The 23,717-nt window shown below is 45.0% G+C and overlaps 1 protein-coding gene across 4 annotated transcripts in view; it reads right to left on the reverse strand.

The window, feature by feature from the left end:
• Window positions 1-23,717, reverse strand: part of USO1 (USO1 vesicle transport factor) — a 53,381-nt gene that overhangs the window by 1,702 nt on the left and 27,962 nt on the right. For 2 of the 4 annotated variants that reach the window (XM_081166187.1, XM_081166186.1), the window contains 14 exons: window positions 23,122-23,210; window positions 20,208-20,362; window positions 19,463-19,674; window positions 17,674-17,694; window positions 12,466-12,576; window positions 10,877-10,995; window positions 9,717-9,898; window positions 8,440-8,561; window positions 7,409-7,547; window positions 6,623-6,786; window positions 4,320-4,412; window positions 2,554-2,643; window positions 1,886-1,996; window positions 236-451 (listed from right to left, as the gene is read on the reverse strand). In XM_081166187.1, the coding sequence (XP_081022313.1) occupies window positions 236-451; window positions 1,886-1,996; window positions 2,554-2,643; window positions 4,320-4,412; window positions 6,623-6,786; window positions 7,409-7,547; window positions 8,440-8,561; window positions 9,717-9,898; window positions 10,877-10,995; window positions 12,466-12,576; window positions 17,674-17,694; window positions 19,463-19,674; window positions 20,208-20,362; window positions 23,122-23,210 (1,824 nt within the window). The remainder of the gene's footprint in view (window positions 1-235; window positions 452-1,885; window positions 1,997-2,553; window positions 2,644-4,319; window positions 4,413-6,622; window positions 6,787-7,408; window positions 7,548-8,439; window positions 8,562-9,716; window positions 9,899-10,876; window positions 10,996-12,465; window positions 12,577-17,673; window positions 17,695-19,462; window positions 19,675-20,207; window positions 20,363-23,121; window positions 23,211-23,717) is intronic. The other 2 variants (XM_081166189.1, XM_081166188.1) reach the window with 1 other exon arrangement.

The following is a 23,717-nucleotide window of genomic DNA, read 5'->3' on the forward strand; positions in this document are numbered from 1 at the left end:
AGGATGAAACCCTCCTCTGAGATGGTTGGAGCCTGTCTGCTACAGCACATGAATACAGTACTAAGTCAATGAAAACTAAAGCAGGGCAGCCTTTATTCCAAATTAGTTAATCCAGAATTACTTCTTCTGGCTCTGCTCATCATCAGAGCAGCAAAAACGTTGCCAATCCAGACTAAAACTGGGCTGTTTGCTTTCCATGATTGGAAAAATGAAATGCTCAAACTTAATGTCTTACCGGTTCTCCAAGCTCCTTGAGTTTATCCTTTAACGCAATTATTTTCTGATCCTGATCAGCCAGAAGAACCAGCAGATCGTCCTGTTCCTTCTTAGATTCTGCGACTTCTTTCTGCAATTTGCTCTTCTCGTTTTGCAAAATAGCCACGGTACTGTTGGATGAGTCCAGCTGCTGCTTGAGTGAAGCCTTTTCTTCGCCGTGGGCCGCAATTTCATTCTGGCAGGAGAGGGAGGGGGAAATATTAGCATGCATCACTGCTAAAATTGCTATCGCCGCCCAAGCCGATACCAAAACAGTACTTTAATATGAAAGCTATCCTGGATGTCCCAAACAAGGGGCTTTTTAAAAATAAAAGTGACCCGCTGTAATCAGAATCCTCACTTTCCTTCCCTCCGTGCTCAATCCATATGTACGATAAATGGAGCTAAATGGACACAGATTTGATACAAGGACAAGCACCAAGGAATTCTTTCCTCACCTTTAGGAATGCCAAAAATCCTTCAGAAGTGAAGTTACACTTTACCAGTTTATTCTGACATCTCTATTATACAGTGGTGCCTCGCAAGACGAAATTAATTCGTTCCGCAAGTTTTTTCTTCTTGCGAGTTTTTCGTCTTGCGAAGCACGGTTTCCCATAGGAATGCATTGAAAATCAATTAATGCGTTCCTATGGAAACCGCTTGCCAGGCTGGCGGTGCGGAGAAGGGCTTTTCTCCCCACCGCAAGCCTTCAGGACAGGTACGGGAACAGAGGGGAAGGGGCGCAGCGCTTCTCCTCTGTTCCCGGGGCTTGCGGTGGGAGTAGGGTTTTTCCTCCCCACTGCCAACATTCAGAACAGCATTCTGAATGTTGGCGGTGGGAAGGAAAACCCTCCTCCCACCGCAAGTCTTCAGGACAGCCATCCGAAGGCTGGCGCGGGGAGAAGGGCTTTCCGCCCCACCGCCAGCCTTCGGAGGAGCCTTCCGAAGGCTGGCGGTGGGGCGGAGAGCCCTCTTCCCACCGCCAGCCCTCGGAGGAGGTCCGAGGACAGTGGGGAAGACGCGCTGCGCTTCCCCGCTGTCCCGGAGATTTCCCTATGGGCTTTCGTCTTGCGAAGGAAGCCCATAGGGAAATTCGTTTTGCGAAGCGCCTCCAAAACGGAAATCCCTTTCGTCTAGCGGGTTTTCCGTCTTGCGAGGCATTCGTCTTGCGGGGCACCACTGTACCAGTTTATTTTGACATCTCCGTGGAAACTAATTATTCTAAGCAACAGAACTTCTTAAGGCGGTTCTGCTGTCTCCAGCTAAGGGGTCTCCCAGGAGTGGATAGCGATTTGTTTTATCGAGGTGCTGAACTTGGGGGATCTCATACAAGTGTTCTACCAGTGAGCTATGGCCCTTGAAAATCAAGTATCTCAGGGTGATTATACAATCCGCTGAATGTGAACCTGCGGGCCCTGCTTATCAAAAAACAATACGCTCCCAGGAAATCATTTGTTAGGTGAGCGTTTGCATAATGAGTCCACGATTTCCTATGGGAACATTTCTAATTTGTGATATCTGCCCCTTTCCCACCCCAATGTTGAGCTGAGCAAGGATGAAGCCGTCAGTTCAGCAAATCTTAACGGAACACTTCAATTAAAAACGTAGTATTTTTTGATTAGGAAACAACCTTTAGTTCTTTATTCTCTTGCAAGAGCGTCGAGAGCCTTCTTTCCAAGTCGGCTGTCTTTGCTACCATAACGGTGCCATTGTCTCCTGATACAGGAACCGGGGTTACGCTCTGCAAAACAAAGAATACTCAACAAGACTGACAGGGTGCAGCAGATATATTTGGTCCAACACCTGCAATGTGTTCTGTACGGCAAAGTGCAGCTAATGCAACAAATCAGACAATCTGTGTAAACGTGGCTAGTCTTTTCTTATACCACATAGAGGAGGGAGAAAGGTTGTTTTCTGCTGCTCCAGAGAAGCGGACACGGAGCAATGGATCCAAACTACAAGAAAGAAGATTCCACCTAAACATTAGGAAGAACTTCCTGACAGTAAGAGCTGTTCGACAGTGGAATTTGCTGCCAAGGAGTGTGGTGGAGTCTCCTTCTTTGGAGGTCTTTAAGCAGAGGCTTGACAACCATATGTCAGGAGTGCTCTGATGGTGTTTCCTGCTTGGCAGGGGGTTGGACTCGATGGCCCTTGTGGTCTCTTCCAACTCTATGATTCTATGATTCTATTTATGGATTATGCTGGACAGTTGAAGGAGACAAGAGGACTACTGCTGTTTATTAGATCCCACAGAAACAATACAAGGACAAAAAGATAAGAGGGAAAGTCTTGTATTACCAGTTTTTGAAGCAGTTCTTGCTTTTCACTCTGAAGTTTAATCATGTCTGTGGACTGTGACTGGATTTGGGCTCTCAGGGTTTCAACTTCCTGTGAAGGGGGGAAAAAATAAATGAATTCCGCTGCTAAGATAACAGCATTGTTTGCAAACAGAAGCAGGATAAGCGAATTTTCCAGAGGTTTGGAGGGCATCACCAATGCACACAACTCATTTCTTTTTTCCCCTTTTTTATTATTTTTAAAAACAAAGCAAAACAAACAAGACAAAGCAAAACAAAACAAAAAAGATAAAAAAGAAAACAAAAAGAAAAATCACATCTACAAAGAAAACCATGTCATGATACTAATCGTTACGTACATATACACAGATTGACTTCCTTCCTTTGTTCTGAGACCTCATAGTTTTTAATCTTTCTGTATTGTTGTGTCTAGTGTAGATTACCTCTATCGTTATGCCTCTTGCACCATTTTTCAATTTCTTTAACCCTGCAAAGCTTCATTCATTACATACCGATACAGTGGTGCCCCGCAAGACGAATGCCTCGCAAGACGGAAAACTCGCTAGACGAAAGAGTTTTCCGTTTTGGAGGTGCTTCGCAAAAGGAATCTCCTATGGGCTTGCTTCGCAAGACGACAATGTCTTGCGAGTTCCTGCTGGTTTTCCCCCCCTCCCCCCCTTTTCTAAGCCGCTAAGCCGCTTATCAGCTGATCCGATCAGCAGATAAGCCGCTAAAAGCCTCTAATAGCGCTAATCCGCCAATCCTTCAATGGGCTTGCTTCGCAAGACGAAAAAAACCGCTAGACAAAGAGAATCACAGAATGGATTCTTTTCGTCTTGCGAGGCACCACTGTATATTTACTCCAGAACAATGTTTTTCCATTTCAAAGGTACTCCTGGTCCGGAGAGTGTGGTGCTGAAATAGGGATTCAGCCTGTTTGGGATGGGGTGGTGCTCCCCTTAAAAAAGCAAGCTTGCCGTTTGGGGGGAGGGGGACTCTTGGATTCAGCTTTGCAACTGGATGTCTAAATAGTGGTTGTGGCCAGGGATGCTGTCAGGCGTTCGCGGGCCCAACCCCCACAGTACTTTGCCAGGGATGGATCAGACAAGGAAGGTAAAGGGTAAAGGGTAAAGGGACCTCTGACCATTAGGTCCAGTTGTGACCGACTCTGGGGTTGCGCCCTCATCTCGCTTTATTGGCTGAGGAAGCCGGCGTACAGCTTCCGGGTCATGTGGCCAGCATGACTAAGCCGCTTCTGGCAAAACAGAGCAGCGCACAGAAACGCCGTTTACCTTCCCGCCAGAGCGGTACCTATTTATCTACTTGCACTTTGATGTGCTTTCGAACTGCTAGGTTGGCAGGAGCAGGGACCGAGCAACGGGAGCTAATTACCTCATCCAGAGGAAAGGGGCAAAACCAGGCTTCCTCAAACTCGGCCCTCCAGATATTTGGGCACTACAATTCCCATCATCCCTGACCACTGGTCCTGCTCACTAGGGATCATGGGAATCGTAGGCCAAAAACATCTGGAGGGCCGAGGTTGAGGAAGCCTGGGCAAAACAAACTGTGCTGCTAAAAGCCCTAAATCTCAGAGAAGGGCCTCTGACTTCTCCCACCAGAAATAACAAGCTCAGAAAAAAAAGATTTATATAATGCTACTTTTTGATCAGGCTTCCTACTAAGGGTACCTTCACAGATTGAAACTGGGGAGGAACCATGTTCTCAAACAGCTGCAGAATATCTTATGGAAGCACCAGGAATTCTTACTTTATATAGTTCTCTGTCAACGTCAGGGCCACTTGGTTTGTTCGTTTGTGAAGACTGCTCTGTTGTTGTTCCTCCTGCCGCAGGCGAAAGCTTCTGCAAATATCGGATATTAACGAAGGAAACATTAATTTTAAAAGAATAAATATTTTTAACAAAGCACTTCCATAAATAGCATCCTGAGAAACTCAAACTTTTTCTTTTTCTTTTTAAAAAGTAAGCCCTTTGGGATTCAGCTATAGGCTGTCATGTTTGTGGCAGTGCCTGATGCCCTCTTTGAAACAAGAAGATAACTCTGCAGCATTTTCAGTGATCAGAAGGATTCAGGAAGTACAGTGGTACCTCGGGTTACATACGCTTCAGGTTACAGACTCCACTAACCCAGAAATAGTGCTTCAGGTTAAGAACTTTGCTTCAGGATGAGGACAGAAATCGTGCTCCGGCGGCGCAGCAGCAGCGGGAGGCCCCATTAGCTAAAGTGGTGCTTCAGGTTAAGAACAGTTTCAGGTTAAGTACGCACCTCCGGAACGAATTAAGTACTTAACCCGAGGTACCACAGTAGTACAGACCATTGCCACTCTGCCCATGAACAGCAGATACAAAATATGCAATATAATGACATATTTTCACATACATGGCATAGAATTTTCCATGCAGGTGTTGGTGTTATTATTTTTATTATTATGTCAGCTCTGGTATAGGTATTTAAAACCAAAATAAGAGGAAGGAATAATGCCTTTTCCATCCCGATCCACTACTTGACAATTTGCCAATGAACAAGCAGCACTGCAGATTTTACATATTGCATGTGACTACACTGCCTCCATTATTTAACTATCATTCAGAGAAATGCTGCAACAAATCAGTGACTATAATTATAAAGTTGGAAGCATTTACTACATGCGCCTCCTTACAATTCAGACACTGACACTCATAAGGTTATTAGGTCAGCATATCCATTTTAGCCTTGTGAGGACATATGTATGGAAGTCACTTACAATAGTGGACTGAAAATCATTATAAAAAAACTTCAATAATGGCTGTGAACAACCAACAGGTTATGATAGCAGTTAAAACAATAGGCAATTGTAGTTCTCAGCAGTTAAGATTTGCCACAGAGTCCCATCTGAAGACCACTTTTTGAGATTAGGTAAGTAGCTACTGAAAAAAGGATATTTATAGCAGTGGTAGCCAAACCCTGGACACCCCAGCCTAGACATGCATGCTTTGTGCCTTCTTTACTATTTTTTAGGCAGTCAATGAAATCTGTCTTGTTCTTTTTTGCCTTTAAACAAAATAGCTTTCAAAAACATCCAAAGCCCATTTAAATGCATTTCTTTGTACAGTGGTGCCCTGCAAGACGAATGCCTCGCAAGACGGAAAACTCGCTAGACGAAAGAGTTTTCCGTTTTGGAGGTGCTTCGCAAAACGAATTTCCTATGGGCTTGCTTCGCAAGACGACAATGTCTTGCGAGTTCCTGCGGGTTTTTTCCCCTTCCCCCCCTTTTTCTAATCCGCTAAGCCGCTTATCAGCTGATCCGATCAGCAGATAAGCCGCTAATAGCGCTAATCCGCTAATCCGTCAATGGGCTTGCTTCGCAAGACGAAAAAGCTGCTAGACAAAGAGAATCACAGAACGGATTCTTTTCGTCTTGCGAGGCACCACTGTACTGGTGTTTCAAGGTGGTTTTATCAGCTGTTTTTATTTTTCCCTTTCGTTATCGCAAGCCACCGCCTTGAGGCTATGTGCATTACGATGGGATAAAGGTCTTACAAACAAACATATCCATACTGCAAGTCACGTTCTTTCCCATTAACCACTCTGTTCAACTAAGGAATAAAAAGTGACAATGGGACCAGTGCCTTCTTCCCCTGGTATCAGGAACTTGCCTGCCTTCTGATTTGAGAGCAAGAAAACAAGCCATTTCTGATCAGCATTTTACAGAAGAAGAAGAAGAAGAAGAAGAAGAAGAAGAGGAGGAGGAGGAGGAGGAGTTTGGATTTGGTAACCCACTTTATCACTACACGAAGGAGTCTCAAAGTGGCTAACATTCTCCTTTCCCTTCCTCCCCCACAACAAACACTCTGAGGTGAGTGGGGCTGAGAGACTTCAGAGAAGTGTGACTGGCCCAAGGTCACCCAGCAGCTGCATGTGGAGGAGCAGGGAAGCAAACCCGGTTCACCAGATTACGAGTCTACCACTCTTAACCACTACACCACACTGGTGTACCGCTCTTAACCACTACACACACAGATGGACTGGAATTTTCATATCAGGTATCAATAGCCAACACTCATGCACTCACCAAGCTTTCAATCAAAGAATCTCGTTCCTTCAGTTGTTCCTGCAACAGTTCAAGCTTGTGTTTCCATTCTTCTATCTCCCCATGCAATTTGCTGATTTCTTCCGGCTGAACGCCATTCATCTGAGCCACATCGCCATGGGAACTATGATGCTGATTGTCTTTTCCTATTAGTCAGATTTGAAAATGACCCATTTGTAGAGCTCTGGGACAGAAATTTCCACAAATATTTCCCATCCCAAACTCATTTAAAATCTTTCCTTCCTTAGAAATGGTACTATGAGCTAGGTAAAGGTAAAGGGACCCCTGACCGTTAAGTCCAGTCGTGAACAACTCTGAAGTTGCGGCACTCATCTTGCTTTATTGGCCAAGGGAGCCGGCGTACAGCTTCCAGGTCATGTGGCCAGAATGACTAAGCTACTTCTGGCAAACCAGAGCAGCGCACGGAAACGCCGTTTACCTTCCCGCCGGAGCGGTACCTATTGATCTACTTGCACTTTGATGTGCTTTCGAACTGCTAGGTTGGCAGGAGCAGGGACCGAGAAACAGCAGCTCACTCCGTCGCGGGGATTCGAACCGCTGACCTTCTGATCGGCAAGCCCTAGGCTCTGTGGTTTAATCCACAGCGCCACCTGCGTCCCAAAAACTAGTACTAGTTTCACACATTTTCCAGGGCTGCTCAAACAATTTGCATCAAAGTAAAATGTGGCGTTCCATTTGTGGTCTGAAAATGTGCAGGAATCTGCATTTGACAGCAAAACTTAGACAGGACACAGCTAGCAGTCCTACCTAGCTGTACTTTAAGGAGATTGTACTGGTCCTTGTGTTGCTGGATCTGCGACATTTGCTGGGTGACTGTTGTCTGAAGCTGCTCGTTTTGAGCTTTTATAGATTCTACTTGTTTCTTCAATTCCTCAAGCTCCTGATCCTGGAAAATAAAACAAGAATCTACTTAATGGTATCTTACAGTCATTTTTTAATTCTGTTGATTGCTACTGTTATTTTTTTAAAAAAAAAGCACCACAAAAATTAAGCACCCATAGGCATTTACCTACAGACATTTGCAAAGGAACTTAGCTCTAACTGCTTATGCTATACAGAATGCCAACAATGCCACCGGTCTAAAATAATGCTTGCGCATGTCTGTGCATTTGCCTGTGTTTGCCAGTGCATTAAACTAGTAAAAAGGTAAAGGGACCCCTGACCATTAGGTCCAGTCGTGACCGACTCTGGGGTTGCGGTGCTCATCTCGCTTTATTGCCCGAGGGAGCCGGCGTACAGCTTCCGGGTCATGTGGCCAGCATGACTAAGCCGCTTCTGGCCAACCAGAGCAGCGCATGGAAACGCCGTTTACCTTCCCGCCGGAGCGGTACCTATTTATCTACTTGTACTTGGACGTGCTTTCGAACTGCTAGGTTGGCAGGAGCAAGCAACGGGAGCTCACCCCGTCGTGGGGATTCGAACCACCAACCTTCTGACCAGCAAGTCCTAGGCTCTGAGGTTTAACCCACAGCGCCACCTGTGTCCCTTTCGCATTAAACTAGTAGCACTGTGCAATATATTTTATGGTATAAGCAGTTAGTGCAACAAACAAAACTGCCTATTTCCAGAATTTAGGGAATTCGCGGGTGTCAGTGCACCCAGAGTGCAATGGATTAGTGCCACCCCCAAGCTGCTTTTTGTTGAGAGGGTTGCAAGTTGTAATAATATGTTTAAATAGCACGATTACGGTAATGGGTAGTTTGGCCCTAATATATACCACCTTAAGCAGATACAGGGCCCACTAGTGCAAATGAAGCTAAGATGTTTGGGTTTTTTACCTGAACTCTAATGATGCTTTTGTAGCGTGTCACTATGTTGTCGTGTTGTTCTAAGGACTTCTTCACTTCCTCTTCCTGTTTATCTTCTTCACTAGACTTATAAACTGCCTTTGTTATAATGCCTGTTTCAAAAAAATAATATCGTTTCTTTTATTAGACATTCTAAGCCACATGGTTTTGAAGCAGTCCCAGTGCCTGTTCAGATATAGAAGTTTAACAGGAGTTAGCCATTTTAGGGATTCTATCATCGAAAAAGCCATTCAAGATGCAATAAATGCGTTGTTGTAGTATGGAAAAATCATTTGTGTAAGCAAGCACTTCAGTAAATCGAGAGTATGACCTCTGCATATTTTCTTAGCTCCCAATCATTGGAATGCCTTTCCAACTGACATATTCCTGGTATTTAAATCCAAGCTCCTCTATAAGATACTTCTGTTCGTTGTTGCTGTTCTCAACTGATCCTTGCTCACTTTCCCTTTTCTTCCTCCCTAGTGTGTCATCTATTTACCTATAGACTGCAAGTCCACAGGCATGGTCCATCTTATTTTGCAAATCTCTGTACGGTACATAGCAATTTTACTATCTATTAGATCAACTACAACCTTTACAGCAGATAACGTAGCCTAATTTTGTAAGAGCAAATCTACTAGCTGCCAGGAAAAATGAACGACAAACCACATTCTCAGATGCAGAATGGATCAGAACATGTTACCAAGAATTTCAGCAGCTAAGCCTCGTTGTGCTGTAAACCAATTGCACCATCACCATCTCACCAAAGTAAACACACATGATGCAGCAAACCCTCAAATATTAAGAAGCCAAATTAACTGGTCTTATAGCACGCCGTGAACATAACAAACCTATTGTACTTCCTGTGTAAAATTGTTTGCCTCCGCGTCATAACATGCTTTAGGGTTGCAGAAAATTAAAAAACCTTAAAAGGTATAACTCAATTAACTTTACATCCAATTCTGAAAAAAAATCTTTCAAATCCAATTGTCTTAAGTAGTAGAGTGGTACCTTGGGTTACATACGCTTCAGGTTACTGACTCCGCTAACCCAGAAATAGTACCTCGGGTTAAGAACTTTGCTTCAGGATGAGAACAGAAATTGTGTTCCGGTGGCGCGGCGGCAGCGGGAGGCCCCATTAGCTAAAGTGGTGCTTCAGGTTAAGAACAGTTTCAGGTTAAGAACGGACCTCCGGAACGAATTAAGTACTTAACCCGAGGTACCACTGTAAACACAAAACTCAAGAGAAGCGAAGTAAGAAGTCTCACCCTCTAGCTCCTTTACCAGTTTAGTAAATTCATGATCAAACATCATATGGTCCGGGCTAGAAAAGCTTGGCTGAGGTTTCTGAGCTGCTCGGGAATATAATTCATGTTTGCTGATGAATCCCAATTTCTCAACGAAGTTTTCCTTGCCAATCCTCTTTTCTATCAGTTGTTTCAATTTCTCCCTGGGGGTGAGAGACGGATCACGTAAAACCACTGCAAACTGCACAAAGATGCCCTCTTTTCCATTTCACCCCACCAGTCCACCCCCAGCAAATTCCTGTTTAACAAATAGTTATATCAGTTATATCAAAGGCAACAGAGTAGTAGTACAAAGTGGTAGAGACATATGTGCCCTCAGATTTGGCAGTTTGAATGGAGTGCAGAGGGCGAAATAGAGAACAGATGAGTTTGCAAAACCGTAAAAGCTCTATTTCAAGAGCTTGGAAATAATGAGCTGAAGGGAGACTATAGTTAAAATGAACAGGATTGGTTTTCATTTTAATGTTGAGACTCAACGTTCAGTTGTGTAAGAGAAATACGACTCATCATGCTAATGGACAACTTGCTAGCTGTTAATTATGATGGAAAACATTCAACCCTACCAATGTTTGTAATAATAAAATAAGTTTAAGTCTGTATCTAATTTTCTCTGGCTTAACCATATTGGGGTGTGTGTGTGTTAATCTATTTCCTAGTCTTTGCCTTGAAAATTATATTAGAATAGACCAGGGGTCAGCAAACTTTTTCAGCAGGAGGCCAGTCCACTGTCTCTCAGACCTTGTGGGGGGCCAGACTATATTTTTGGGGGGGAAATAATGAACAAATTCCTATGGCCCACAAATAATCCAGAGATGCATTTTAAATAAAAGGACACATTCTACTCATGTAGAAACACCAGGCAGGCCCCACAAATAACCCAGAGATGCATTTTAAATAAAAGGACACATTCTACTCATGTAAAAACATGCTGACCATCCGCGGGCCGGATTTAGAAGGCGATTGGGCCTTAGTTTGCCTACCCATGGAATAGACCGACCACATTTGTAGGCAGAGGAGTGAAGCTGTATTCGTCTCTCTCTTTTTTTTACATAGGAGATACTTGGTACACCAGGAATTGTGGCCACGACACAAGTTTCCCATTCACCCTTCCAAGTACTCACTTCTTATAATTCTCGAGCGAGTTGTCATTGTAATAAATGGAAATTCCTAGTAAGAGAGCACACAACCCTTGGACTAAGTGTTCCTCTTCTCCAAGGTTTTCTGCTATCTGTCCTGTCAGCTAAAAAATTGAGTTAAGGATGTGTAGACATTTCATAGACAGAGGCATTCCAATTCTTGTACAATCTTTTTCTCTTTTCTTTTACTAATACTAGCTTAATCAAGCACAAGCATATTTATTTGTACCACACCTTTGCTCCCGAAGGAGCCCAGGGTGGCAAACATTTAAATATCGATAGAATTTAAGTAAAGCACGCACTATTTATATGCATATGGCTGAGAGGAGAGATCAAAGTATGAGACTTTTGAATTCCCTTGAAAGATAATGACCAGATTCTACAGAATGTCAGAATCTGAAACGTCTGTTACAACTGTTAAATAAAAGCCTATCTTTTGCAGGATTGCAACACCTGTCCTTCCGTTAAAGTTTACAAGTGCACATTCAAAATTAAAATCCCTGTGAGTTTATCCACGCGTCCAAGCCTATACCTGTCAAAAACTCCTTAAGAAATTTACATACACTTGTCAAGTTTGCATTTCTTAGTACAGAAAGTATTGATATGATGTGTAGAGTTCTTCCTTATTCTACGTAATTCAAGAGGGTTCTGGAAGCTTCTCTGTGTGAAAGAAGCAAGCAGAAGGTGCATGATATTTGGGTTATTCCTTCAGAGAAGATGAGTACAGCTGGCTTAAACTGGGTCTGTTATCTCTTTCTGCCAAGGTCATACTGACTATAATAGTAGGGCCAGAAGGAGCCTGAGTTTCACATTTCCTTTTTCTATCTCTCCTCTGGTGTGGTGTTTAGGTTAAGTCTGCTGCAACTGGATTTCTTATGGACCAGGGCCAATCCTGACTGTATTGGATTTGTGACCATTATGCTCATTTGCCTTCAGTAAAGTTCTGCTGAATGAAATAGAATTGCCTCTGGTCTATTTTTGGGGAATCCTGCAATGTGTTTAAGTTTTTACTCTGCTAACTATATATTGGAATCTATTCTGGATCAATATTGAGTAGAATTTCAATGACAATACTTCCATCAGACAGGTGGTGACTTCAAGCCTGCTGATCAGCGGCGCGTCAAAGCACCATGCAACTTTTTAAAAGCCCCACGTGGTGCTTTGAAGTCCCAAAAGTCATTACCTAACATGACTGTAAAAGACCAAAAGGTGAATGGCTGCACCCACCTTTCAACTTTAGCCTGTGAAGGATAAAAACCACCTGTGACCTAAAGTGTTGGGGCAGCTCTGTAGGTTATGCAAAAATACTATTTCTACAGGTATAATAGTTTCCTGCAGCAAATATGTGAAATGGGGGCAATATGTACACTTACTGAGATACCTGTGTTACATACAGGAAACACCACATATACTACCTTGAGTTCCAAGAAAGGAGGGATGTAAATGTATTTAAGAAGGAGGTAAATACTGCATTAGCAACACTAATGTGTGGAGTCTCCTTACTTTGAACTCGCATACAGAAACATTTCCTGTCATAATTCAGAGACATTAATTTCTAACGTGTAAAAGGATACAAATGGAACATTGGCAGAATTGTGCAGAAAATGTGTGACAGCAATGGGGCAGTTGCTTAGCCAGGTACAAAGCAGCATCAATAATCCAACTCTTGTCTGCACTTTGCTTCCCTGGAAGAAACAAACAAACAAAGAACAAACTTTTACTTGTATTTACAGGTTTTCTGTTTCTTCCACGCGTTGTTTCTACTTTGAAGCCTGCAGCAGTCTTAAATGTTGAGTGTCCAGAACACTTTTTACACAATTATTAAAATCCAACCATTTCCTCTATTAGGAGTGTGAATCCTTATGTAGCAAAACTGGCAAAGTCCACGCGCAAGAGGGAGGTATCAGAACACCCAGGAGATGGAGAGAAGAAAACTGAAGGTTTGCAGAAGTACAGTTGTTGCTGTTGTTAGAAAACAAGACCTTAAGGGCTGGGATGGGGAGAACCCCTCAAAACAGCTACCGTATTTTTTGCTCTATAAGACTCACTTTTTCCCTCCTAAAAAGTAAGGGGAAATGTGTGTGCGTCTTATGGAGCGAATGCAGGCTGCGCAGCTATCCCAGAAGCCAGAACAGCAAGAGGGATTGCTGCTTTCACTGCGCAGCGATCCCTCTTGCTGTTCTGGCATCTGAGATTCAGAATTTTTTTTTTCTTGTTTTCCTCCTCCAAAAACTAGGTGCGTCTTGTGGTCTGGTGTGTCTTATAGAGCGGAAAATACGGTAAATGAGGACCAAACATGGGCAGTAGCCACAGAACGCTGGGCCAATTGTTGAGGTGGGGGAGGGAGAAGGGAGTGGAATTTCCTGGCGGGAAGTAGCTGGTGAAAACGGGAATGCAACTGCAGCAACCCAAGAAGCATAAAAACACTTCTGATCAGCTAAACGTGTGTGTGTATCTGTGGTGTTTGCCTCCTGGGTGGGTCATAAGGAAAGGGTTAAAATGAGTGTGATGTGATTGGCCAGTGGAAACTGATAGGAGGAGTTAGGGTTAGAGGGGGAGTTGTGTGAAAGTCAGTTGAGAGTTGGGAGTTGAAGAAGGAAGAGGGAGGATATAAGTCTGTGGGTTGGTCGAGTTGTATTGTGAGAGAGTGAGAGGAATTGTTAGGTGGAGTCAGATAGACAGTTGGGATAATCAGTTTGAAGTTGTTAGGAACAAATAGGACAGTTAAGGAACTAAGATTAAGAAACTGCCAAGAAAAATTAACTGAAACCATAAGCTTGTTCATGCCTATAAAATAAACTTGATTATTTGTTAATGTTACCAACTGACTGGACTCTGTGTGTACCCGTGAGAAACGGGTTGGTGGCAGCGAAGAAAGCAATCACAGTGGTGCCACAGGGTCAATAGACCATCAAACTTCTGGGGGCCCTGTGTGATCGCTGCCACCACTTTTGACCCACCTTTTGACCCACCTAGGAGGCAAGCGCCACAGTATCTTTCTCTATCATCCTGTGCTCCCTTTCTCTCCTCCTCTTTCCTCACCTGAGATAAACAGGAGTACAGGAGGATGCAGAAAAGAGACACACATACAAGAAAAGAAAAGAGAATCACATCATTGTCCGGATCAGTCATCTCCTGATTTGCACTGAGAGGCTGCTTTTGAACGTTCCCAGAGATGGAGGTGAGAGCTGTCCGTAGATATCGAAGAAGAAATCAAGTATCTTGGCACAGCTGTGATTGGATGTCAAGTATGCTCATCCACACACACCCAAATAAGAGATACAGGAAAGGAAAATAATTCCAATTCACTCTAACTCAATTGCTATTCAGTGCAAAACAGTTTCCGGTGCAAATGCAGTTCATTGTCCCCACACTGGTTAGAATGGGCTGTTACTGGGAGAGAGGGGCGTGTGACATCCATGCGGTTTAGTTCACACACTGAATATTGCAGACCAGGCTCCGAGTGGTTTAAGGCAACCCTGCAGGGTTGCTCAGAGGTAGGAGACGGCTTAAATTGGAGGGAGAAATAGAAAATACAACAACTCTGTCGTATTCAGGCTGAGGGCTTGGCTAGAGAGTAGCAGCCCTTTTTACTGCCGGAGGACAAAAGCTGGGTATGTGGTTGGTTTCAAGCCCCAGTCAAAAATTCTCCATACCTCTCAGGATCGTGGCAAAGATTAAATTGCCTCCGCAGCCCTTCCTCTTAGGTCAGACCAAATACTCAATTGCGTGCAAAAGCCGCATGCATGTAAACTGATTAACCCTCTTAAACGTTTAAAAACAAAATAAATAAGATTAATGAATATATGAATATTGCATACAAAAGTCAAGTCTAGAGCAGGGACTCCTGTCTTTTTTCAGGTCCCTCAGGCTCAGGTAACTCATGCACACCAGAGATACCCTGTAACACTTTGCATAAGCCTTTTATGGAACACTACCTTCCAGTCTTGGTTCAAATGTAAAGTTCCCCAGCTTCTTAACCATGGTTAAGCAACTAGCAGACCCTCTTAGGTTAATGAATTCTGTTTCCCTTCAAATTACCGTATTTTTCACGCCATTCTGAATCTCAGAAACCAGAACAGCAAGAGGGATCGCTGCGCAGCGAAAGCAGCAATCCCTCTTGCTGTTCTGGCTTCTGGGATAGCTGCGCAGCCTGCATTCGCTCCATAAGACGCACACACATTTCCCCTTACATTTTAGGAGGGAAAAGGTGAGTCTTATAGAGCAAAAAATACGGTACTCCTTCCTGTTGCTATGATGAGTGTTCCACCTGCATCTAGTCGAACAACAATCTCGATAGCTTTAAGCCAGATTTTAAAACCATGGTTGGAGGCGAGTTTCACACTTTGTTTTAAAACAAAAGGGGGGGGGGAACACTTAACATTTCATCCGTGCCGAGTTGAAAGCTAACTATGGCTAGCTCTGAAAAGGGAAGGAAGGGATCTTAGTGGGAGAGGAGGGCACAGGCCTAACGAGGAACTGAGCAGGCATTGGGAGAGAGGAAGGTGTGCTCAAGCCAGCCCCTTCTGATACCTTAACCATGGTTAAGTGACTGGGAAATATTATGCCTGCATAGAGGTGTCAAGAGAAAAAAGTGCAAACCAAGAGGCTCAATGCAAAACCCTGCAAAAACTTAAGAGCAGCAGCATGGGAAGGGGCCTTGTTTAATACTGACCACTCATTTCAAAGAAACAGGAAATATCAGAAAGCAGCACACACTCTTGAAATGAGTGCTTTTTTTAAAAAAAAAAAAGGCACTGCCCTACTGATTTTATTGCTGCCTGTATTTAGAAAGCAATGATCTGGCATTGCTGGTCATTTAACGGGAGGGTTCCTGCTCATACCCCCAAAGGAGTTCACCTTCAAGTAACAAAACACAAGGCCCTTGTTAAATTTTGCATACATCTGCAGCAGTCAAAACATCAGCTGGCAAACTAATCTGTCTTGTCTATTTCTATACCGGAGATGATTTATCAAAACAAGCAAGATCTCTGTTTTTAGACTAAGAGCTTTACGGATGGAGGACTGCGCGTTGAGATTCCTTCATTGCAGGGGGTTTCAGTGTTTCCCAACGTTGGGCCTCCAGCTGTTTTCGAACTACAATTCCCATCATCCCTGACCACTGGTCTTGCTAGCTGAGGATTATGGGAGTTGTAGTCCAAAAAACAGCTGGAGGCCCAAGGTTGGGAAATGCTGGTCTAGATGACCCTCAGGGTCCCTCCCAACTCTAAAATTCTGTGATTCTAAGATGAATTATTTCCTTCGTCCCGCAACAGAACATTAAGGTCTCAGTCCACAGAAACCAAGGATGCAATCCCATCTGGGAATAGGCTCCCCTGAATTCAGTGGCACTTAGTCCCACATAGATATGCATACACTTTTCAACCAAACTCAGGCACTCATGGATTTGAGAACTGTGCAGCGTGGGGTATAACTGTTCACCCTATGCAGCTCTCAGGGAAAGAAAGGGGAAAGGTAAAGGACCCCTGACAGTTAAGTCCAGTCGCGAACGACTCTGGGGTTGCGGCACTCATCTCGCTTTACTGGCCGAGGGAGATGATGTTTGTCCGCAGGCAGTTTTTCCAGGTCATGTGGCCAGCATGACTAAGCTGATTCTGGCGAAACCAGAGCAGCACACAGAAACGCCGTTTACCTTCCCGCCGGAGGGGTACCTATTTATCTACTTGAACTTTGGCATGCTTTTGAACTGCTAGGTGGGCAGGAGCTGGGACTGAGCAACGGGAGCTCACCTGTCGCAGGGATTCGAACCGCTGACCTTCTGATCGGCAAGCCCAAGAAGTTCAGTGGTTTAGACCACAGCACCACCTAGTCCCTATATTTTTTGTATAGTAAAAAGTAAAGGGATCCATGACCGTTAGGTCCAGTTGTGGCCGACTCTGGGGTTGCGGCGATCATCTCGCTTTATTGGCCAAGAGAGCTGCTGGGTCATGTGGCCAGCATGACTAAGCCACTTCTGGCCAACCAGAGCAACGCACGGAAACCCCGTTTACCTTCCTGCCGAAGCAGTATCTATTTATCTACTTGCACTGGTGTGCTTTTGAACTGCTAGGTTGGCAGGAGCATGGACCGAACAATGGGAGCTCACCCCGTCGTTGGGATTTGAACCACCGACCTTCTGATCGGCAAGTCCCAGGCTCTGTGGTTTAACCCACAGCGCCACCCGCATCCCTATATTTTTTGTACACTACTACTTAATAGCTTCAAATGTTGATTAAACCTCTTGCAAAGGTGACACTAAATCCACACTGAGAAAGCCGTCTACCCATGGAGGAGGAGGAGGAGTTTGGATTTGATATCCCACTTTATCACTACCCGAAGGAGTCTCAAAGCGGCTAACATTCTCCTTTCCCTTCCTCCCCCCACAACAAACACTCTGTGAGGTGAGTGAGGCTGAGAGACTTCCAAGAAGTGTGACTGGCCCAAGGTCACCCAGCAGCTGCATGTGGAGGAGCGGGGAAGCGAACCCGGTTCACCAGATTACGAGTCCACCGCTCTTAACCACTACACCACACTGGCTGTGCAAAGCCTCCGCTTGTGGAGAAAGAAAACACCGTAACAACCAAGTTTCCCACACCACAGTTCCCAAGAGCACCAGTAGAGAAAGAGAGCTGGTTACTGGAAATAAAACTGGGCAGCAACACCAAACTGTTAAGTAGGGGAGGGGAAAAACTTCAAAGCAGTTATTTCATACAACACACGGCAAAGCTAAGAGAGCAGAAACACCCTAGTGTGATCCAAGCTCCAGGCGAACCAATACATACCCGTCTGTCGATCTTATCACCCTGTGAATCATACATTAAGAATGAGAAGGGAATGTTATAGGTCTATTATATACACTTACACAATGCAGGGTTAACTTCTAAATGTTTTGTTTTTATTTTCACTGATGGGAGCTGCCCCATGTATATTTATATCGCAGGAAGCATACAGATTAAAATTAAATAAATTAGCACTGGCCATTTCTGGTGCAGCCTGATCACTACCTTATTTTGCATGAGAAGGAAGGCAGCGCAGGAGCCCAGAGGTCTGGTGATTCTGCAGCTTATATAAATCAAATCTGACTCACGGGGATCATATTGTGCTTGTATGCAGGCAGCTACCCATGCTGTTTCCCCCAAATGCAAAACAGGATATTGCTCATTACATAAGTAGGCAATTGTGATTTATTGCGCTCCATACCAAGCAAGAGAAAAGCCTGAAAAGCCCATTTCAAGGCTTATCAAGGAACAGATTGCATGTCGAGACCCAGCAACCACCCCCTCGTTGGGAAATAACTCACACAAGGACACAAATATTAAGTTTATGTTATTGGGCAAATTTGGCCACAACTTTATTGAATTACAGAATGTGAGCGGTATTGGCTTAGGCATTGATTGGACCTGACTATATCTGACTCCTGCGTGCTGTGCAGGAAGTCCGGTAAAGGTAAACCACCAGTAGGGGGAGGAAGCGATCCAAGAGGAAGTCCTCCAGCTCGCTCCTCGGTTTAAACTGCCCCGGCCATGCCCCCCTCCGGCCAGCGGATTGGCCGGCCGGGCTCTGACGTGGCCGGGACCCCCCGGGCAACGGGGGACAAAGTCCCCCGCCCCCGGTGGAGAATGGGTGGCCACGCGGTCTGACGCAACTCCTCCCCACTGGGAAGTGGAGAAGATTTATCTTTCGTAATGGGCAGATGGGGGCGGGGGGGGGGACAACAGGAAGAACGCGAACCTGTTTGGCCTCCGCTTGTTTAGCAAAGTACAGAGTTAATACAGGAATTGGTGTAACCACACAATTCTTGGCATCTTGTCAGAAAGCAACTCAAATGCTAATACTGCCCAAGCCCCCAATCTATTATGCATATTTTGATTGCCAGTTCTGTTGAAGGTCTGCAGATCCACTTGCCTACATTATTTAGTTCTCAGCAACCCGCCGTTCTTTGTGTTACATAAGCCACAGGTGTTGCTTGTTACGCCAGAGAGCCTGACTTTACCCATCCTATTACGTCCAGCACGCTAACTGCAATTCAACAGGAACCGAAGGAGATCGTGTGCAACCTCTTGTGTCCGAGATAATTCACTAGGCACCTTGACTTGTTACAACAAAAACAATTACAGTGCTCCGCAAGACGAATGCCTCGCAAGACGGAAAGCTCGCTAGACGAAAGAGTTTTCCGTTTTGGAGGTGCTTCGCAAAACAAATTTCCTATGGGCTTGCTTCGCAAGACGACAATGTCTTGCGAGTTCCTGCTGGTTTTTTTCCCCTCCCCCCTTTTTCTAAGCCGCTAAGCTGCTTATCAGCTGATCCGATCAGCAGATAAGCCGCTAAAACCCGCTAATAGCGCTAATCCGTCAATGGGCTTGCTTCGCAAGACGAAAAAACCGCTAGACGAAGAGAATCACAGAACGGATTCTTTTCGTCTTGCGAGGCACCACTGTAGCATGAAATTTAAAATGACCGGCAGCCTCCTTTCGATTGAAGAGAACGGCACTTCCTGATATAAAGTACCGTTATTTCCCAGCTTAACAAGAGAACGATTAACGTGAGATACACAAAACGTAAACGCTGTACCTGAGACAGAATGTTGGTGCACTGTTGGAGTAAGGACACTGGAGGGTTGCCAATACTGGTTGCCAACTGCACTCTTAGCAGCTGTTCTTTCAGAGTGGCGTTTTCTTGCAAGGCGTGAGCCAGCGCCACAGCCGCGCACCAGTTGGAAAGAGAGTCTGTAGAGAAGAGTCCTCCACAGAGCAGCTGGCCAGCCGAGACGGAATTCCCAGTAGCTGCAATAGGAGGCACACAATGAAACAAAAAAATGTATTTAAATTATATATATATATATAAAATTAAATCCCTGGGAGTTCATTTAAAATACAGTGGTACCTCTGGTTACATACTTAATTCATTCCAGAGGTCCGCTCTTAACCTGAAACTGTTCTTAACCTGAAGCACCACTTTAGCTAATGGGGCCTCCTGCTGCCGCCGCTGCACGATTTCTGTTTCCATCCTGAAGCAAAGTTCTTAACCTGAGGTACTATTTCTGGGTTAGCTGAGTCTGTAACCTGAAGCGCATGTAACCCGAGGTACCACTGTACATCCGAAACATGTCAAATACAGTCGTACCTTGGTTGTCAAACTTAATCCGTTCCAGGAGTCCATTCGACTCCTGGAACCGTTCGAAAACCAAGGCGCAGCTTCCGACTGGCTGCAGGAGCTCCCTGCAGTCAACTGGAAGCCGCATCGGATGTTCGGCTTCCAAAAAACATTTGAAAAGCCTCACTCATAAAACTACAGCTACATATTTAAAATTCTATACCATCAATGGTTGAAGGTAGAAGTGTTGACACAATTTCTCCTTGCCCTTTCTCGTTCTTGTATAAGAAGCACTGGAAGCAATACAGGACTGCACAACGCAGCACAAATGGTTGTCTTTCATTCACCATCGACATAAGTAGTACTACAATTGCAGGCCTGTCAAGTTTAAAAGAAGAAAATCTATTAGTTTGGGTTTTTAAAAAAAATGTATGCAAGTATACAAACAATAATTCTCTTGGAGACTTGAATGATTATTATTAATAATAATTTATCTACAGTGGTGCCTCGCAAGACGAAATTAATCCGTTCCGCGAGTCTCTTCGTCTAGCGGTTTTTTCATCTTGCGAAGCAACCCTATTAGCGGATTAGTGCTATAGCGGCTATTAAAGGCTTAGCGGCTATTAAAGGCTTAGCGGATTAGCGGCTAAAAGGCTATTAGCGGATTAGCGGCTTAGAAAAAGGGGGGGGGAGTGGAAAAAAATCGGAACAAAAGCAAAGCAAGCCCATAGGGAAAATCGTCTTGCGAAGCAGCTCAAAAACGGAAAACCCTTTCGTCTAGCGGGTTTTCCGTCTTGCGAGGCATTCGTCTTGCGGGGCACCACTGTATATGTCAAACATCTGACTGGGCACCCCCCCAGCCACTCTGGGTGGCTTCCAACAAACTGAAACATCAGCTAAGAGCAGACATATTAACCAACAGAGGCTGCTGAACCATGTGATTCTACAATAAGCACATCCATTATTATTTTTACTTATTAAATTTGTATACTGCCCTGCATCTGAAGATCATAGGGCAGTTCAAAACATAAAAACACAAAATGAGGACACAAAATATATTTGAATAAACAAATGAATAAAAACACCAGCACTAGATTCTTATGCAAAGCAAAGAAACAGTTACGCTGATTGCAACAGGTGCTTATGGAAGTCCTCTTAAAGACTGAAAGGAAGTCTTGCAGAAATCAGAGCACAGGTAAGTGACAGAATGCACTTCAGATGGCAGTGGACTAAAGCTCCCATGTTCCTGGACGGTTAGCTACCTTGGCTGGGGCAGATGGAAGTGGGGAACCCAACGTCATCCAGATGGCACCAGGGTGGCTACCCTGACTTAAGAGGACTACAAAATAACAACAACCCTAGACCCAAAGTGGCCTGTTTGTACAGCTATAAAGTTTCAGCTCAATGAGATGCCAGCCTTGCCATTAGAAAACAGGAGAAGCATGGATTCCCCACCAGCCATCAAATGACGTCTTGATTCTCCTTTGTTTTCACGAAGGGCTGTGGCTCGGTGGTAGATCACATGTTTTACATGCAAAAGGTCTCATGTTCATTCTCCAGGTGAGGCAGGAAGAGACCCTTGTCTATTGCCAGTGAGCGTAGAAAATATTGACTTAGATGGATCAGTGGTCTGGTCTTGGTATATACCGTATTTTTTGCCCTATAGGGCGCACTGGCCCATAGAACGCACCTCATTTGGGGGGGGGATGAATAAAAAAAAATTATCCCCCCCAGCCCCCAGAACAGGCTGCTATCCGCAAGCCTTGCAAGCCCGCAAGCCTTGCAAGCCCGCGGGAACTCCCGCCGGGCGCGCAAGGCTTGCGGATAGCTTCCTGAAGCTTGGAGAGCGAGAGGGGTCGGTGCGCACCGACGCCTCTCGCTCTCCAGGCTTCAGCGAAAACCTGCATTCGCCCCATAGGACACACACACATTTCCCCTTCATTTTTGGAGGGGGGGGGAAGTGCGTCCTATAGGGCGAAAAATACGGTATAACGCACCTTCTTATGTTCCAAAGTTCTTCCAAGGAACAACTGTAACAGCTCAGATCAAATGCGAACAGCACTCAAAGCTAGAATGCAATGTTAACCCACTTAGGGATCAAAGAGAAATCTATTCCGCTGCTGGTGTTTTGTCAGCTGGCAAGAAAATGCTTCCTTAAGCTCTTTCCCCCTTGCATATAGGGATTCTCTGTCTGCGCACTCCAAGTACACATGCCAAGTCGACTTTCCACCCAAGTAGCTATGCTCATAACAGGAAGAGGAGTTTGGATTTGATATCCCGCCTTTCACTCCCTTTAAGGAGTCTCAAATTGGCTAACATTCTCCTTTCCCTTCCTCCCCCACAACAAACACTCTGTGAGGTGAGTGGGGCTGAGAGACTTCAGAGAAGTGTGACTAGCCCAAGGTCACCCAGCAGCTGCATGTGGAGGAGCGGAGACGCGAACCCGGTTCACCAGATTACGAGTCCACCGCTCTTAACCACTACACCACACTGGGTCCAAGCTGGTACACCTACCTACAAGGAGCTCTGCTTAAGACAGCCAGTGCTCCTGCTTGCATTTCCAAACAAGAAGAGTGAGCTACACTGCTGTGAAAGCTAGAGGGAGTAATCCAGGATGGGCTATACAGAAGCTGGAGGAGGATCCCCATTTCAGCAGCAGAGCACATTTACCTTCAGAGGTCCCCGGTTCAATACCTGGCTGCCTCAGTTGAGGCTCTCAGGCAGCAGATCTAAGATGGATCCCTGCCAAAGGGCCCTGGAAAGCTTCCGCAAGTTGATAAAACTTTTCAGAACTGGCGCCAACCTTTAATCCCAAGTCCTTCTAACTGAAAATGGAAATGGCAGTGGAGTGCCACTGGTGGATATAACTTATGTCAGGAAACAAAACATTCTTTGTTCTCATTCCCGAGGTACAAAACCAAAGGTCCCGACAACAATGAGCGATATGGATCAATGGTCAGCCTTGTCATGGAAATAGCTTCACAAGGTCGCTGCAAATTAAGCTTCATGAAACGCCAGAGGCTTCTGTTTTTGCCCGTTTCTGATCACATTTCTGGTTTTACACCAATCAATTCCAGTTGCAAACATCTTGCTATTTATGTTTACAATAAAGGGCATCAAAATTTTCCTTACCCTACCTTGGTGGGTTTGAAGGTGCATTTACTGAAGCAAAGTAGTCTTGATTCATTTGACACCCGCGAATGACCTCCGACACAGTGTTAATGGTCTAGAAGGCAACAAAGTAAAAGCAGGTTACTGAACCATCAGAACCGAGAGTACAATGAACTGGTCCCAGCTTCAGATCTTCAGAACTATGCAACGCTATAAAACATGCAGGGACGCGGGTGGCACTGTGGGTTAAACCACAGAGCCTAGGGCTTGCCAACTGGAAGGTCGGCGGTTCGAATCCCTGCAATGGGGTGAGCTCCCGTTACTCGGTCCCTGCTCCTGCCAACCTAGCAGTTCGAAAGCACGAAGTACAATTAGATAAATAGGTACCGCTCTGGCGGGAAGGTAAACAGTGTTTCTGTGCGCTGCTCTGGTTCGCCAGAAGTGGCTTAGTAATGCTAGGCACATGACCCGGAAGCTGTACACCAACTCCCCCGGCCAGTAAAGCGAGATGGGTACCACAACTTCAGAGTCATCCGCGACTGGACCTAATGGTCAGGGGTCGTTTTACCTTTAAAAAACATGCACATTGCTTTGTGTTTCTGTGAGTATGTGCTAGCACATG

The sequence above is a fragment of the Podarcis bocagei genome, assembly GCF_964188305.1.
Source record: "Podarcis bocagei genome assembly, chromosome: 13".
In the NCBI taxonomy this organism is placed as follows: Eukaryota; Metazoa; Chordata; class Lepidosauria; order Squamata; family Lacertidae; genus Podarcis; species Podarcis bocagei.